The 15,590-nt window shown below is 40.6% G+C and overlaps 1 protein-coding gene across 1 annotated transcript; it reads left to right on the forward strand.

Annotated features, from left to right (window-relative positions):
• The first annotated feature begins 6,839 nt into the window (after positions 1-6,839).
• On the forward strand, positions 6,840-15,343 carry LOC307000160 (pregnancy zone protein-like). Its single transcript, XM_079615549.1, has 34 exons — positions 6,840-7,064; positions 7,272-7,455; positions 7,522-7,678; positions 7,794-7,846; positions 7,948-7,968; positions 8,073-8,238; positions 8,320-8,404; positions 8,476-8,590; positions 8,669-8,789; positions 8,887-8,996; positions 9,072-9,242; positions 9,322-9,546; positions 9,623-9,835; positions 9,914-10,063; positions 11,157-11,282; positions 11,354-11,447; positions 11,580-11,727; positions 11,823-12,048; positions 12,136-12,259; positions 12,329-12,450; positions 12,527-12,578; positions 12,673-12,756; positions 12,843-13,019; positions 13,155-13,230; positions 13,309-13,465; positions 13,540-13,614; positions 13,696-13,858; positions 13,929-14,113; positions 14,183-14,404; positions 14,491-14,612; positions 14,719-14,800; positions 14,889-14,972; positions 15,052-15,157; positions 15,241-15,343. Exons 1-34 carry the CDS (start codon positions 6,982-6,984, stop codon positions 15,279-15,281), a joined length of 4,320 nt encoding a protein of 1,439 aa, XP_079471675.1. The 5' UTR covers positions 6,840-6,981; the 3' UTR covers positions 15,282-15,343.
• The last annotated feature ends 247 nt before the right edge of the window (positions 15,344-15,590 follow it).

Raw genomic sequence — 15,590 nt, forward strand, 5'->3', positions numbered from 1 at the left:
ATTGTTTGAATTAGTCAGTGTTCATGAGTTTCTAGTTGTCCTGTGACTTCTAATCCTTAACATGGCTCACTCGAAGTTGCAGTTCTTTTTTTATTTTAACTAGCCATTTAAAATTGAGGTGCTTTGCTTGCAGTTGACCCTTCATTAACTGGCAAATTTAACTTTCTTTTCCAACCATGGTAATAAGTAATAACTGTTCCAATGCCTGATCAGTGATTTTCTGATTTGTATTCAAATTCAGACAATCTTTCTCAAACCATTCAATACTGTTTATACATCTGTAAATCAAGCCAATGACTAAAATATCAAATCGCATTGTTTCTCTTAGTAGGATAAAAAAAAAATATTTAAACTGATTAAAATGTATGCAGAAAGTAATCAAAGAACGCTCCATTTCCAATAGCCCAAGCTGTCAATCACACAACGTGAGTTTTTGGACACTTGCCAAAACTCGTTACGTTCTCAATGCTGCTGTTACACTGCATAATGAAGCTCTTACTTTACTTCATGTTTGCATTGTTATTTGGTGAAAGCATTCGTGAGTGCAGAAATTGCCTAGCAATGCTGTAATCTTTTCATTCATGCGATCAACAGACCGTCTGTTCAATACTCATCACGGCAACCTTTCATGTGATGGAATAGATCTAAATACTTTAAAAACTTCTCACGATTCGTTAATCTTGATAGCTGTAAAAGTATTTGAGAGATTTCCACATGTAATGCTAGCTATTTAAATGCAAACATGTCAACCAATCACAGCAGTGGGCGTTAGCACAAGTTTCACAGCAGACACGCCTTTTCAAACAGAGCGTTAAAATCTGAGGCTAAAACCAGGATAGGAAAAATGCCTTTTATATCTAAATTATGACAATTTTTCATGTAAAAATCAGTTACATTATATAATAAAATAGACAAATTCATGACCCCTTTAACACAGCTTTTAATTTCACACTTTTAATTTAAAAAAGGGGTTAGCACTGCTTTTTACCTGGGGTTATGAAACCCTAGCCTGGTTCTACCAGACTCTAGTACATTTCATTTGTACAGAGAGTCTGGCCTCTCTCCATTGACAAGCGTTAACTTCCTTGATGGCGGGTACTTTGTTGAAGTTTAAAACTATTGGATCTGCCCAGAGTCACTTTGGATCTAACCAATCGCTAACGTTTGGTCGTGACGTATGACGACTCAAACTAGCGCACGACCTCAACGTCATCATTCTCAGCCACTCCCTCTGTTCGCTGATTGGACCTGCAAAAAAATGATCGGAGAAAACCCAAGAATAAACCCACAATCCCAGACCTAGTACTGAAGGAAAATGAAAATTGAGCGGAAGTACGTAGGAGGGCGGAGCTAGGCTAATGAAACCCTGCTCTGGAGCATGATTAGCTCTGCTTTTATTGTGTTAACTCCACGTTGCGGTGCCAAACTTGTGAAATGATGCAGTGTTAGAATGTTACAACTATGCTTAGCAACTGACAACTAATCGTGAGCCTTCTATTCACGCACTTTAGGCAGTCACGGAAACACTGCGTGGTGTATGGGCATTTAGGAATGTGCAGTGTGAAACGACAGCTTATGAAAAACCAGGATTAAATGAAACACCCCTTTCCGCTGATTGGCCAACATCAAATCGTGCCGTCATCAGTTACTCAGTTATGCGCAACAGAATAATAGTAATACGGCCCGCTGCTACAGTTGTACGGATTATTAAAGCATTTATTGCAACTCCATGTCATCTCTCTAATGCAATCATTTGACTTAAGACCGACGTTGATCTGCTTGATCAATGCAGAAATATTTTTGGAAACATATGCAATTGCTGAAAAAATAAGCAATTTAACAAAAGTTAAGGGTCAAGAGCCCAAATAAAGCAAACGCTGATCACCATGGTGACCTCAATCAAAACATTTTCAACAATCATCTACACATCTGTTAATTCTCAATAAAACTTGTGTAGACGTCTGACAGAAATAGTCAGTCTGGTTAGTAATAAGTGAAGCTGGTAATGCTGTTTGTGGAGTTGTTCAATCCTCTTCTGCTGAGATCTTCACAGATTTAATGTATTTTAGTTGATTTCATCTAAGGCTGTGGCTGAACAAAGTTGTGGTTTCTTCATCACTTTTCAAATCCATGATGCCCATGTTCTCCAGCATGATTTGAGAGGATCCAAAGGGCATCTTGAGCAATAAAAAAAAATCTGACTGTCTGAACAGAGTCACATGATCAATAATACTTATTTACTTGCATAGAAAAAGTAGAAACATTTTTGTTTAAGAAAATTCCGGGTTTAATGTATATTTTCAATTATTAACTAGTGCAGCCAAACAAGAGCTGCATTTACAGTAATTAAACTACAGTCTTCACATCCACTTTACAGAAACACAAAGTCGGTCACACAAAACAGGTGTGAAGATGTGTCTTAATGACCAAATATACAAACCAGGAATAATTTCACCTCACAGATGGATCACAGATTTAATCAGATGTTAAATTTAACCCCTCGGATAAATGGTAACGCTTTAATAAATCATTTTATGTATGTCGATGATCTGGCTATTGTTTCCCCTAGCAGTGCTGGATTTCAACAGTTGCTGAATATATGTTCTGATTATGGGCTCAAATATGACGTGCAGTATAATGCTAAGAAGAGTGTTGTCATGATATGCAGAACAAAAGGGGATAAAGACCTCAACTTTCCAGTTTTTTTATCTGGCAGGCAAAGTGCTAGGTGTTTGTAATAAAACAAAATACCTGGGGCACTTCCTCACAGATCAATTGTCTGATGATGATGACATGTATAGGCAGTGTCGTATGCTTTATGCTCAAGCTAACATGTTAGCAAGAAAATTCTATATGTGTTCAGACAATGTTAAGATAAGGCTCTTTCAAGCCTACTGTCCTCCACTCTACACTGCCCCATTGTGGGCCAAGTTTAAAAAGACAACCATACATAAGCTTCAGGTGGCTTATAATGACTGTATGCGAATATTGCTTCAAAAACCTAGGTGGTGTAGTGCAAGTGAATTGTTTTGTAAGGCAAGAGTCAACACTTTTCAGGCTTTATTGAGAAATCTGATGTACAAATTTATTGGTCGACTGGATAGTTCTCAGAATGGTATTAAGTTACTGGTAAATCCTAGTGAAAGTGTTGTGCGATACCAGTCACAGCTGTGGAAGCACTGGTATAACTGTCTTTTATAATTGGTAATTGTTTGGTTGTTGTTGTGTTGTTGTTGTTGTTTTTTTTTTATGGTTTTCTAATGGACCTTGAGTCTGTCAATAAAGTTGAACTGAACTGAACTGAAATCAAGTCATATTATAATAATAATTTCGGTTTTGCTTATCTACCCCGAAGTGATAAAATTCTGTATCAAAATGTGAAGGCCAGACAAGTAGTTTGTTAAAGGTGCCATGTGTAAAAATTGAGGTAAACATATCCAAAAAATGAGCTACACGCATCAAAAGAATGAGAAGAAATAAGGGCGATGATGTGATAAGTCTGCAGAGTGCTACAGAGATATCAACCTTAATTAGCATTAGCATTACTAGCCACGGCCCGACAGGTGTTGTAATACCAGTTTCGGCCATGGGAGGCGGTATGCGGGCAACATAACCACTAGTCAACCAGCAATACACGAATAACTCGCACGGCTTGTGGGCGTACTTGAACCTGATGTCAATCGTGTGGACAGTACAGCCCACTACTTCATTTCAATTCAGGGAAGAGAGCGGAAGGATGGCTGAAGCCCTTGGCAAGAGACCCCTACCACCACCACCCGCTGCAGGGGAAAAACACGCGCTCTGAAGCACAAATCAAATCAGATAAGAAAAGGACCGCTCGTCACGGTCCGGGCTCGAAAGCGCGGGGGTCGGCGAGTGAACTGCAGCGCATAGCCCTGTTTTACAACGTTCAGCACCCATTCTGACACGCCCGGGATCGCTTCCCATGCTTTCGCACGCATAGCTAGGGGCAGAATGGTCTCCGTGTTCTGACCGCCGCACTGCGCGGGTTCGAGAAACTGAAACGGAGGTATCAACACGGAATATTGCTGCTCGCTGACGACAGCAGCCGGCTGTTTCACATTCAATGACTCGGTCGCTAAGGACGGAGAACAATTTGTGGCGCGAACAGGTCATTTGTAGCCTACTGTATCTTTCAGCAGTGTTCGTGTTTTTTTTACTATAGTAGAGATGATCGGTTCACCCGCGCTGTCTGATGTTGACCAATGATGTTGACAGAATGCTGTCTGTCAAATAAATTTAATTCAAACAATGTGTATATACAACTCAAAATGTAATATGAACAAAACGAATATGAACATATTCACTGGTAAAGGTGAAGGGGAGTAGCTTGAAGATGTCATGTTTCAAAATCACTTGACATCACGTTCCTCTGGAGGCAAATTAGGCTTCGGCTATGGCTCTAGGGTTGTTGTGAAGGTAGGGGCGGAGCATAGAAACTATGCCGTTTCTCGTCTGTTACTCTAGAGTAGATCAATTCACTTTATGGAGGTATACTGCCCCCATCTGGTATGGAATGTGGAGTATGACTTGATTTTTTTGCCAGACAATACACATGGCACCTTTAAGGCTTGGTTTTTTAGGGAATTACAAACATGTGCACATATATTCAAACGCGCAAAACTATAGAATGAATTCTTGATGCACACGTGAGCGCCATCAGCGTTTCTCACAGGTTTGCGTTTAAAGTCTGTTTAGAGAGAACGGTGTCGTCTTAGCGGCCCCTAATTTAATAACTAATGATCGTTCAAAATTAAAAAATAACTTTAGCTGGAAAATATCTTTATTCAAGAACAGCTATAAAGCCAAAACAATGTTACCTTAAATTATCCATTTATCTCTGTAAAGCAGCTTTGAAACAATCTACATTGTTTAAAGCGCTATATAAATGAAGATGACTTGACTTGACTTGACGTCCTCTGAAAGACATTTTTGGCCACAACCATCTCAATTTTTCTAGTTGTCCTTTTGTTTTTTTCCAAAACCCCTTCCCATTTTTTTGTCAACATGGAGGCATCCCCAAGATATACACCTAAATATTTAAAACCACCTTTCTTCCACTCAAGTCCAGCAGGGAGTTTAAGAAGGCATCTACCTTCCCACTTTACACCTATAGCTTCACTATTAATCCAGTTTACCAAACTCATTTATTATTACTTGCAGGGTGTCTACTTCTTCTTGATTTTTTAATCATGACAACAATATCATCAGCATAAGCTGATAACTTAATTTTACATTCAGATTGCGGTATACTAATTCTTGATAACCAAACTCTCTTAGCGTCTGCCAGAGGTATTTATGCTCAACCCGGTCAAAAGCTTTTTCCTGGTCTAAGGAAATAAGACCAAAGTCTAGACCCAATGATCCAGAAATGTCTCTAATTAAATGAATATGGTCAAAAATAGACCAATTGGGAACACAGTATGTCTGGTCTACATGGATGACCCCACCAATCACTTCTCTCAATCTAATCGCTAAGGCTTTGGATAAGATCTTCATAAGATCTGACACAGGTCTCCAGTTCTTTATGTTTCTGAGGTCTCCTTTCTTCGGTAGAAGGGTGATCAAAGAATGCATATTTCTATTTTGGTCATTTTTCTTTTCAAGTCCAAAAAAAATTTGTTTGGGCCATCCATCGCTACACTTTGAAAGCGTGAGCGCACCAGAGCACCCTGTGCTTTAACACCCAACAAATCATCCAAAACTTTCTTTTTATCTTAAATTTAACACATTCTCTGTCTCTAACGGATTCCATTACATTTTGAATTTCAATTATTTCTCTCTCTAGATCTTCCAGAGATCGGGAAATGTCTATAGGAGCATTGAAAGTATACGGCACAGTTGCTGTATCTCAATTTTTGCATTATCCCACCATTGCTTTATAGGATCAAACAATGACTTCCTATTCTTAAATTGTTTCCAACAATAGCCAAACACCTCACAAAGAAATGTATCCTGCAATAAAACAGTATTAAAGTGCCAATAAGCGCTTCTTGGCTTTACATTAGTAATAAAAACATTACAGCTGACTAAACCATGACCTGAAAAGCCTATGTGAAATTGCACAATAATAATAATTTTTAATACATTTTTATTAAAATAATTTTTTATTCAAAGTCCAAAGTAGTCGATTGTCGAGTTCACGCGCATAGGTTTAGTTACCTATGATCACGCGCGTGAACTCGACAATCGACTACTGTGGACTTCGACCGAAAACAGGATGTAAATACAGGTATGTGCGCTGGCTGAAAAAACATCATTTGTATTCATATCTTTCACATCTAGTGCAGTCAGATTCACTCGTGTTCACTCTGAAGGAATCACTCAACATGGCTGGGCACTTGTAATGACACATCAAGGATGATAAGAGAAATAAAAGCAGGTTTAAAATTTGCCCCATTCAAGTCAATAGGGTGCAAATTTTAAAAAGAGGATAACACGGTGTAGGCAACACCGATTTTTGTCGTTGTTCTCTGTATTGACAGCACTCCAAATTTAAAAAAAATGTAGCTCAATGTTAAAATTGACTGGAGTTCTCCTTTAACTGAAAGCAACTTGCACTGACAATATCTTAAAATATGTTTGTTTTTTTCCCTAAAGGCACATGTATAAAAGCTACTTAAATGCCCTAATTGAACAAATGCCTAATCCTGGCTTAATCTAAGCACCGTCTATGAAACTGGGCCTACATGTGTCACTGGCAGTATTTAGATGTGTTTTAAATCAATAGATTCACCAGATAGAACTCAATTAACTCAATTAATTCCAGGTGGTGGTTAATCAATTAAATGAGCAAAATAAAGTTAGCATTCCCTGACAGTTAAAAGTGTTTAAATATCCCTGCGTTCAGCACAGAGGATTGAGAGAAGCAGCAGCAATAAACAGTGGTAGCGTCAGAGAAGCGCTCTAAGAATTGTGAAAGAGACTTGATTTAGGTTTGGTCTTGGATGATTTTTCCTCATGGCTGTGAGGGAGACTAGTGTTTGGAAAGGGCTCCTTTTAGCCCTTTTTCTCTTTGCTGTTGATGGACAGAAACCAGGGCCGTAAGTACTGTTAAATGTGATTTGAAAGGAACAAGCATTCTGTTGTTTGTTTTATGTTGTGATTAACTAAACTTTGTAGATGGTGAAAACCGTCTATGTGAACCGATTGAAACTTTTTCAATGTCATTGTAAAAGATCACTACTCTTCATTTGTTGCTATCCAGTGATAAACTAGATGTCCTGTGGCTTCTGTATTTTTTTTCACAGGTTATTCATGGTGACGTTCCCTGCAGTGATTGAGTCTGGATCTGATGCCAAATTATGCATATCTCTTCTGAAGCCCCAAGAGAGTCTCACAATGACAGTTTCTCTGCTTGATGAGAAAAACAGGACAACTCAACTTGTGCAGCAAGTTTCTTCAACATCGTTTCACCGCTGCTTTAGCTTCCAGGTCTGTCATGAGACGCATATGCCTTTTTTTTTTTTTGTCTGGTTTGTTAACTGAGTTTCTCCACAGGCTCCTCGAGTAGATAGAGAATCTGTGCAGAAGCTGAAGGTAGAAGTTCAAGGGAAGGTCTTCAGAGCGACTGAAGAGAGGAAAGTCATGTTTAGACGTTACCTGCCTTTGACCTTCATCCAAACAGACAAACCCATCTACAATCCAGGACAAACTGGTGAGCTGTGAATGTCCCTTGGTTTAATATTAGAGGTGTAGAAAGTCCATTACGATAGTCCATATCGTAAAGTCCATTACGATACAAGTTTTGTATTGTGTTGATTTCTTTGCAGTGAATTTCAGAGTTGTCACTATGGATGCCAGATTTGTGCCTTTTGATCAGATGGTAAGACCAGATGTTTCACCATATTGAGTTTTCTGGCCATTTCAGTGATCAGTGTGTTTGTGTTATTTTAAATGTTTAATCTTCATTCCTTTGTCTCGCAGTACAATCTGGTGGTGGTAGAGGTGAGTGTGCTCCAGTGCAAGTCTTTTGAATGGGAGTCAATGCAGCTTTTTGTACTTTTGCTTTGTTTGCTGTTTTTCCTCTGAGCTGTTAATTGTCTTATTAGGATAATCATAATAACCGGATTGGTCAGTGGACAAATGTTTCCTCAACGGGGTGGATATTGCAGCTTTCTCACGAGTTAAACCCAGAGGCTCAGATAGGGATGTACACACTAAAGTCTTTTATTGGAGACCGAACAATCTCCCAGGTTTTTGAGGTGAAAAAATATGGTAAGTCATTGTGAATAAACTGTGCAGCAGTTCAGTGACTGATCTGAGGTCTTGATTCAAGTCATTTGGTTTCTGGTTAAGTTTTGCCCAAGTTTGATGTGACCGTAAACACACCACAGACGTACAGTGTTGCAGATGTGGGACTGAAAGTTGAGGCTTGTGCCAAGTAAGTAAAGCTTTATTTTCTTGTCTTGAAGTTGGTCTGTTCTTGATCTTGTCCCTTGTGATGTTTCTCAGATACACATATGGCCAACCTGTGCTTGGTCAAGCATTGGTGGAAGTGTGCCGTGAGCCGTTTCCATATGTTGTGGTTCCTGATTTGACCCGTCGTTGCCTGAATAAAACTGCAAAGGTTTGACTCCTGCCTTTACAGTGGAGTTTTTCTTCTGCTTGTGCTTGACTTAAATGTGACACTTTGTTCTGCTACCAGATGAATGACACTGGCTGCGCCTCCCTTACCGTCGATACATCAGTGTTTTTCCACACCAAATTTGAAAATAATATGCAAGATACTTTTCTTGTAAATGTGAACGTCACTGAGGTGGGAACAGGTGAGATTGGCTGATCCAAACCAATGGCACTTGCTTTAAAGTTTGTTGGCTGTTCACTTTTCAATTGCATTCCTCAACCCCATCCTCACTCCCCCAGATGTAGTCATGTCAAAAGCTTCAACTGTGTCCATTACGTTTGAAGTTGGCAAAGTCACGTTTGTGGATTTCCCAGATTATTTTGAAACCGGATCAATGATTAATGGAAAGGCAAGTAAATGTTAATTCCATGTCACAGGAGCCTTCATATCGGTTCCCTTTCCTAACCTTGATCATTCCCAACAGATATCAGTGTCTCGTTTTGATGGAACTCCAATTGCAAACAAAGTGGTTTATCTCCTGGATGGTAACAGCTGGCCCAACAAACTGCTGCAGAATCTGACTACAAACCAGAAAGGACTTGTCACGTTCTCCCTCAGCACTGCTAATCTTCCTAAAGCTGCTCTCAATCTAGTGGTACGATTTGCTCTGTGTTTTGTGAAATGGACTTCTCCCAATCTCTCACATGAAACTGATTCAATTCGTTGTTCCCCAGGCAAGTGCGACTCCAGAGGTTGTTTATGGTTACAAATCGCCATACTTCACTACAGATACAAGGGTTGTTCAGCTTCTCCAAACTGCTTCTGACAACCCATCATTTAGTGAACTGACTATAGTGAAGCTTGAGCAGCCGCTCAAATGTGGTGCTGCATTTCCAGTGACTGTCAAGTATTCTTTTGTTGGAGAGGCTGGTGACTACAGCACTGAAATCATCTATATGGTTAGTGGACATCAATTTAGTAGCTTTTTTTTTTCAGTTTGTTCAGCACCTTTTATGCATCCATTTGTCTTGTCAGGTCATGTCCAGAGGATTGATCGTTCTCCATGGAATTAAGACGGTCACAGCGAGGGCTTCTAATACCGTCACAAGTGGCTCTGTGTCGTTCCAGCTGTCTGTCAGTGTCGATATGGCTCCAGTAGTGCAGATTCTGGTCTACTGTGTTCTGCCCAGTGAGAATGTTGTTGTTGGTAGTGCATCATTTGAGACAGAATCATGTTTCCAAAACAAGGTATGATGTGCACTGGCATCTTCTGTCTTTAAGTGAGGAATGGTGATGTATCCTATAGCCTGTCAATTCTTGTCCCAGGTGTCTCTACAGTTCTCTCCTGCTACGGCTGTTCCTGCGGAGGAAAGCGTTCTGACTGTCTCTGCTCAAGCAGGATCTCTGTGTGGCATCAGTGCTGTAGATCAGAGCATCCGGATCATGGAGCCAGGAAGACGTTTGAGTGCGGAAATGGTATCGGCTTAAAATAAATATTAATAAATCACTACTTGTTATCAATTATAAATATTTTGATCAGTTAATAGAATTTAACTTTAATGTGGAGAAATTTAATATTACAATCAATAAACCTGTTTGTCCCATGAACACTCTTTAACAGTTTAATTCTGAGAAATGTACATTTCTGGGGTATGGGAAATGTCTCCTACTGTACAGTACTAAAGAGCAAGTAGTCAAAATCTGCATGATTAGGGACTCCAGTATATGAGCATGAAACATGGACAACTTCATGTGACATGAACAAGAATTTAACTAGACTAAACTTAAACTACTCTTAACATACACATGCATATGCATGCAAGTTGTAGCATTGTTTGAAATTCAGCAGATCAAAAGCCTTGAGCAAACAATCAGTTTAGTTCTAACACGCCCTTTAAAGGGGTAAGGTTTCTTAATGTATCAAATGAGACTAAGTTTGATACTTGCATGCCTCGCTCATTTGATTAAAACTGTCCTGATGCAATTTGTTGAGGCTCCAGTTGATCTTTGCTGATGTCTTGATGAGAGAACCAGTGGGAATCAATCTTTGGTGACTGGAAAGACAAGGCCACAGCCTGGCACAAGCTTGGGGGTCCTTACACTTCTAGTTCAGCATCTTCACATCAGGATTTCTCAGACTTTATTGGATTTCTAAGACGTTATCTTGTTTTTTAAAGTGTGTGAAGATGTCACACCCTCTTGAGTTGTGTGAGCTAATTTGGAGGGAATCTATTTTTGACCATTTGTTCTAGCAGGCCCTTGAATATGTAACTTGATTGACGCATTTGTATAAGAATCTTGATGATTATTTTCTAAACACCCAATTAGAAGTCTTAAGGCTTAATGTGTCCTGTAACTGTTTGCTGGATTATTCATTAAATATGGAGAATTGTCTACTTTGGTCCAGATGCTACACCTTTTTAGACCTAAACTGAAGTGGGATTCTAATCCGATGTGTGCTACACTAAAATATTCAGTTTACTGCAGATCAAAGACAGGGAAGACTGACTTTTGAAGACCAATGTGTGAGACCTAATACTAGAAGACCACTTTCTCTCTATGTTCTCAGGTGTTCAACTTGCTCCCAGTGCGATCACTATCTGAATATCCATATGAAGTTGAGGATGAACAGGAGTGCATAAATGTTCGACCCCGTCGGGCTGTTCCTACAGACCAAGCCTACGACACCTTAAAGGTATAAAACTGTTCATTATCCTGTTTAATAAATTCACCTTAATCTTCAAATGTTTTTCTCTTGCCTGACAGAGCATGGGGATGAAGGTTGCCACAAATTTGCCTATCAGAGTACCTCAGTGTGTCATGTACAGAGGCCTGAATTATTATCGTAACTTCCATGATGGTATGTCAGTTTGTTTCTTGCGCTCATATTGCCACATGACTTCATTGATTCCTTACTTTTATTATAGTTTGTAGCTTCTGTGACCTGAAACTGCAAGCCATTTGGAAACTTAAAATTGCTGTTCTCTTTCAGTAATGTATTATCGTTATCCTGGAGCCATGGCTATGGCTGGAATGGCTCCTCCAGTAGCAGAAAGTGCTGGAGGTGACGCTTCCTCTTTTGACGTGACCATCAGGACTTACTTTCCAGAAACCTGGATCTGGCAGCTTGCTCAAGTGGGGTTTGTGAAACCTTTTGTAACATCTAAAGCTACTTTCCCACAGTTTTTACTTCTCCTGTCCCCCCTGTTTATAGTTGTGTCCTTTTTTTCTTCAGAGCGACAGGATCCACTCGACTTCCCCTCACTGTTCCTGACACCATCACCACATGGGAGACTGAGGCATTCTGCCTGTCTTCCAAAGGTTTTGGTCTTGCTCCTTCTGCTCTGCTGACGGTCTTCCAGCCCTTCTTCCTGGAGCTCTCCCTGCCGTACTCCATCGTCCGTGGGGAGTCTTTTGATCTGAAGGCCACTGTCTTCAGCTATCTATCCAAGTGCATCATGGTTTGTCATGGTTTCTTTATATACTGTAATGGATCTGTATAGAGAAGGTCATGTGTCTTTTCTCCATGTGCTTTGTTTCGTTGGCAGGTTAAAGTAACTCCAGCTTCATCCATGAACTTCACTCTTAAACCATATACTGATCCATATTCATCCTGTATTTGTGGCAATGGGAGGAAGACCTTCAGTTGGGTCCTCTCGGTGTCTGTTCTTGGTCAGTTTTGGATGTCTGTTACCAAATTTAAAGTTTGTTGTGTTGCTCACTTCCTGTCTTTCACTGCAGGAGCTGTCAATGTGACTGTCAATGCTTCAGCTGAGCCATCCCAGACTCGATGTGGCACTGAGGTTGTGACCGTGCCGACAAGAGGACGCATTGACGTAGTCACTCGAAGTCTACTTGTCCTGGTAAGTGTTACCAGCCTTCTGGAGTTTGATCATGGATCTCATGCGGCTTTACTGATGTTGTGTTTTGCGTTTATAGCCTGAAGGAGTTGAAAGGACAAACACCCAGAGTTGGTTACTGTGTCCAAAGGGTATGTTTACACTCAACGATTCCCAAAAACCTTCTCCCTGTATAGCCAAACATTAGCTTAGCACTCAATGCTGATCCATTCTGTTCGTCTGCAGGAAAAGTTCTTTCTGAAGATGTGACTCTGACGTTTCCGACAAATGTGGTTCAAGGATCAGCTAGATGCTCAGTTTCAGTCCTTGGTAAAGCATTTCATGGAGTAGAAACTGACAAATGTTTGGCAGAATAACTGTTTCTGATGTGGGTTTTATGCTTTACATCCTTGTAGGGGACATAATGGGACGTGCACTGAAGAATCTAGATGGGTTATTACGGATGCCATCTGGCTGTGGAGAGCAGAATATGATCATTCTTGCTCCGAATATTTACATCCTGCTGTACCTGGAAGTAACAGGGCAACTGACTGCAGCCATCCGAGAGACCACCACAGGCTACCTTCAGAGTGGTATGGGCGAGCAGATCCATTTTTAGTGTTGTGGAGACTAAATCTTAATGACTTTAGTCTTTGATTCCCATTGAAGCTGTCAAGACTCTCTCTTATAAGCTCATCCCCTGTCACTGTTTTCTTTCTTTTGAACAGGATACCAAGGACAACTAAACTACAGGCACAGTGATGGATCATTCAGCACATTTGGTTATGATGCATCCAATACATGGTTAGTTTCATACTAATATTCTAGTGTAACCTTTGTCATAAGCGGTTTGTTCAGTTTAACAACTTCCTCCACTGCCAGGTTGACCGCCTTTGTCTTGAGGTCTTTTGGTCTAGCGAAGCGTTTCATCTTCATTGATCCGAATGTCCTTCAGAGTGCAAAGGACTGGCTAATAAGCCAGCAGGGTTCAAATGGTTGTCTCATGCAACAGGGAACTTTGTACCACAACGACATGAAGGTACATGTGTTATCAAGTGTACCTTAACCATAAACCTTCCAAGTTTGTTTTTAATCTATGTGCTGGTGTTTTAGGGTGGAGTTGGTGATAACGTGACCATGACTGCCTACATTGTTGCATCGCTGCTTGAACTAGGCATCCCCACCACCGTAAACTTCTCCAGTAGTTGTAAACTCCTTGCATATTGCTTTCTTTTTCTGGCTGTTGTCTGACACCTGCTTTGCTTTTAGGATTCTGTCATTGCCAATGCTCTGTCATGCTTGAGGCCTGTCGTTGGGAACCTGGGAAACACTTATGCCACGGCTCTGCTGACCTACACCTTCAGTCTGGCTGGAGAGACCACCACTCGATCACAGCTTCTAACAACCTTGAACAAAGTTGCCATTTCTGAAGGTAAGATTTACCAGCCTCTTGTTTGTTCATCAAGTTCTTTGTAATCAACTTCCTCCCATCTCATCCTAAGGCACTAAGCTCCATTGGTCTCAGACGACATCTGGTGATACTCTGGCAGTGGAGATCAGCTCTTACGTGCTGCTAGCGGTTCTCGCTGTTCAGCCTCTCACGACGGCTAATCTGGGTTATGCTAACCGCATTGTTAACTGGCTCATGGCCCAGCAGAATCCCTATGGAGGCTTCTCCTCCACCCAGGTACCTCTGACTACCAAACATGAGTGCAATCATTTATGAGGAGATTTTTAATCTGGTGCTTGTTTTTAGGATACAGTGGTGGCTCTTCAGGCTCTGTCTGTGTATGCTGCTCAAGTGTTCAGCTTGGATGGCTCCAGCACTGTTACTGTACAGTCCTCAGTAGTGGGAGGAGACTCTTATAGCTTCGATGTGAATCGGGACAACAAGCTGCTGTATCAGGAGAAGCTGCTGAAGAATGTTCCTGGCAAATATAGTGTTAAAGCATCAGGATCCACTTGTGTGTCTGTGCAGGTCCGTATCTTAACCTTCTCTATTTCTGTTTCTTTTGTGCACATCCAAATCTGATTAGTCTTGTCTGCCCGGTGCTCATACCGTAGGTGGCGTGTTTCTACAACATCCCAACACCCGTTAAAGTCTCCAGGACACTGAGTGTTGAAGCGAAGGTGACTGGAGACTGCAGACCGCTTGGGTCCAATCTTATGTTGAACTTCACAGTGAAGTAAGAATAGCTTTGGCTTTGTGTCCTGAAACATCTCTTGTTTGACTTTCAAAAGGATCTTGCATTCTGTTGACCTAAACCTCTATTCCCCATCACCTTCATTCAGATATGATGGTGTAAAAGCAAGCACTAACATGGTTCTAGTTGACATTAAGCTTCTGTCAGGCTTCACAGCAGATACGTCACTGGTTCGTAGGTTTAAGATTTAGAAAGTTCCTAGATGCTTGAAGCTCCTTCAGATGTGATTGTGTCTGTAAATTATGGTATTTTCCTCAGCTTGGATCTCCACCCCAATCGTTTGTCCCGCTAGTGGAGCGGGTTGATGCTGAAGATGATCATGTCCTAATATATCTGAAAGAGGTGAGACTGTGTACACTGGGTATATTACTAGCTGCCATCTCGATTGTGTCGTATGTGCTATTGTTCATCCTTTCTCCAGGTTCTCAAAGGCGTCCCCATGAGTTACACTCTGCAGCTGAAACAGGTTCTTGCAGTAAAAAATATCAAGCCAGCGGTCATCAACGTTTATGACTACTATCAGACAAGTATGTTTTCATCTTAATCATTCATTGCTCTGGCTGAATTCGCCATTGAACATGATCCAGTTAATTTCATGTTCCTTTTACAGGTGATTCGTTTGAGACCACCTACACGTCTCCCTGTCCCTGATTTGATTCAGTACTGGCTGCAGGATGTGTGACTTAAAATAAAACTGCTTGTGAATAATCAGTTCTTTTGTTGCCTTTTTTCCTCATCTGTGATATTTATTTTCAATGTTCATGAGTTTATATTTGTCCTGTGACTTCAAATCCTTATTTGGGCAGAGGCATTTGAGTTGTTAAGTTGGACTTTAGACTGCAACACCACTTTTTGTGTCTTATACTTTCCAACCATGGTAATCAACTTGTATTTTATGAAAGAATTTAGTTCTAGACAAATAGTCAGTTTTAACGAACCAAAAAGCAATAAATGGACAAT

This window comes from Phoxinus phoxinus, assembly GCF_949152265.1.
Source record: "Phoxinus phoxinus genome assembly, chromosome: 1".
NCBI lineage: Eukaryota > Metazoa > Chordata > Actinopteri > Cypriniformes > Leuciscidae > Phoxinus > Phoxinus phoxinus.

Bases quoted from the DNA above. Each gene is read 5' to 3' on its own strand.
- LOC307000160 (XM_079615549.1), top strand. From the start codon at position 6,982: ATGGCTGTGAGGGAGACTAGTGTTTGGAAAGGGCTCCTTTTAGCCCTT. The intron at 8,239-8,319 runs GTAAGTCATTGT...TTTCTGGTTAAG, and splicing joins TTTTGAGGTGAAAAAATATG to TTTTGCCCAAGTTTGATGTG. The intron at 9,836-9,913 runs GTATGATGTGCA...TTCTTGTCCCAG, and splicing joins AATCATGTTTCCAAAACAAG to GTGTCTCTACAGTTCTCTCC.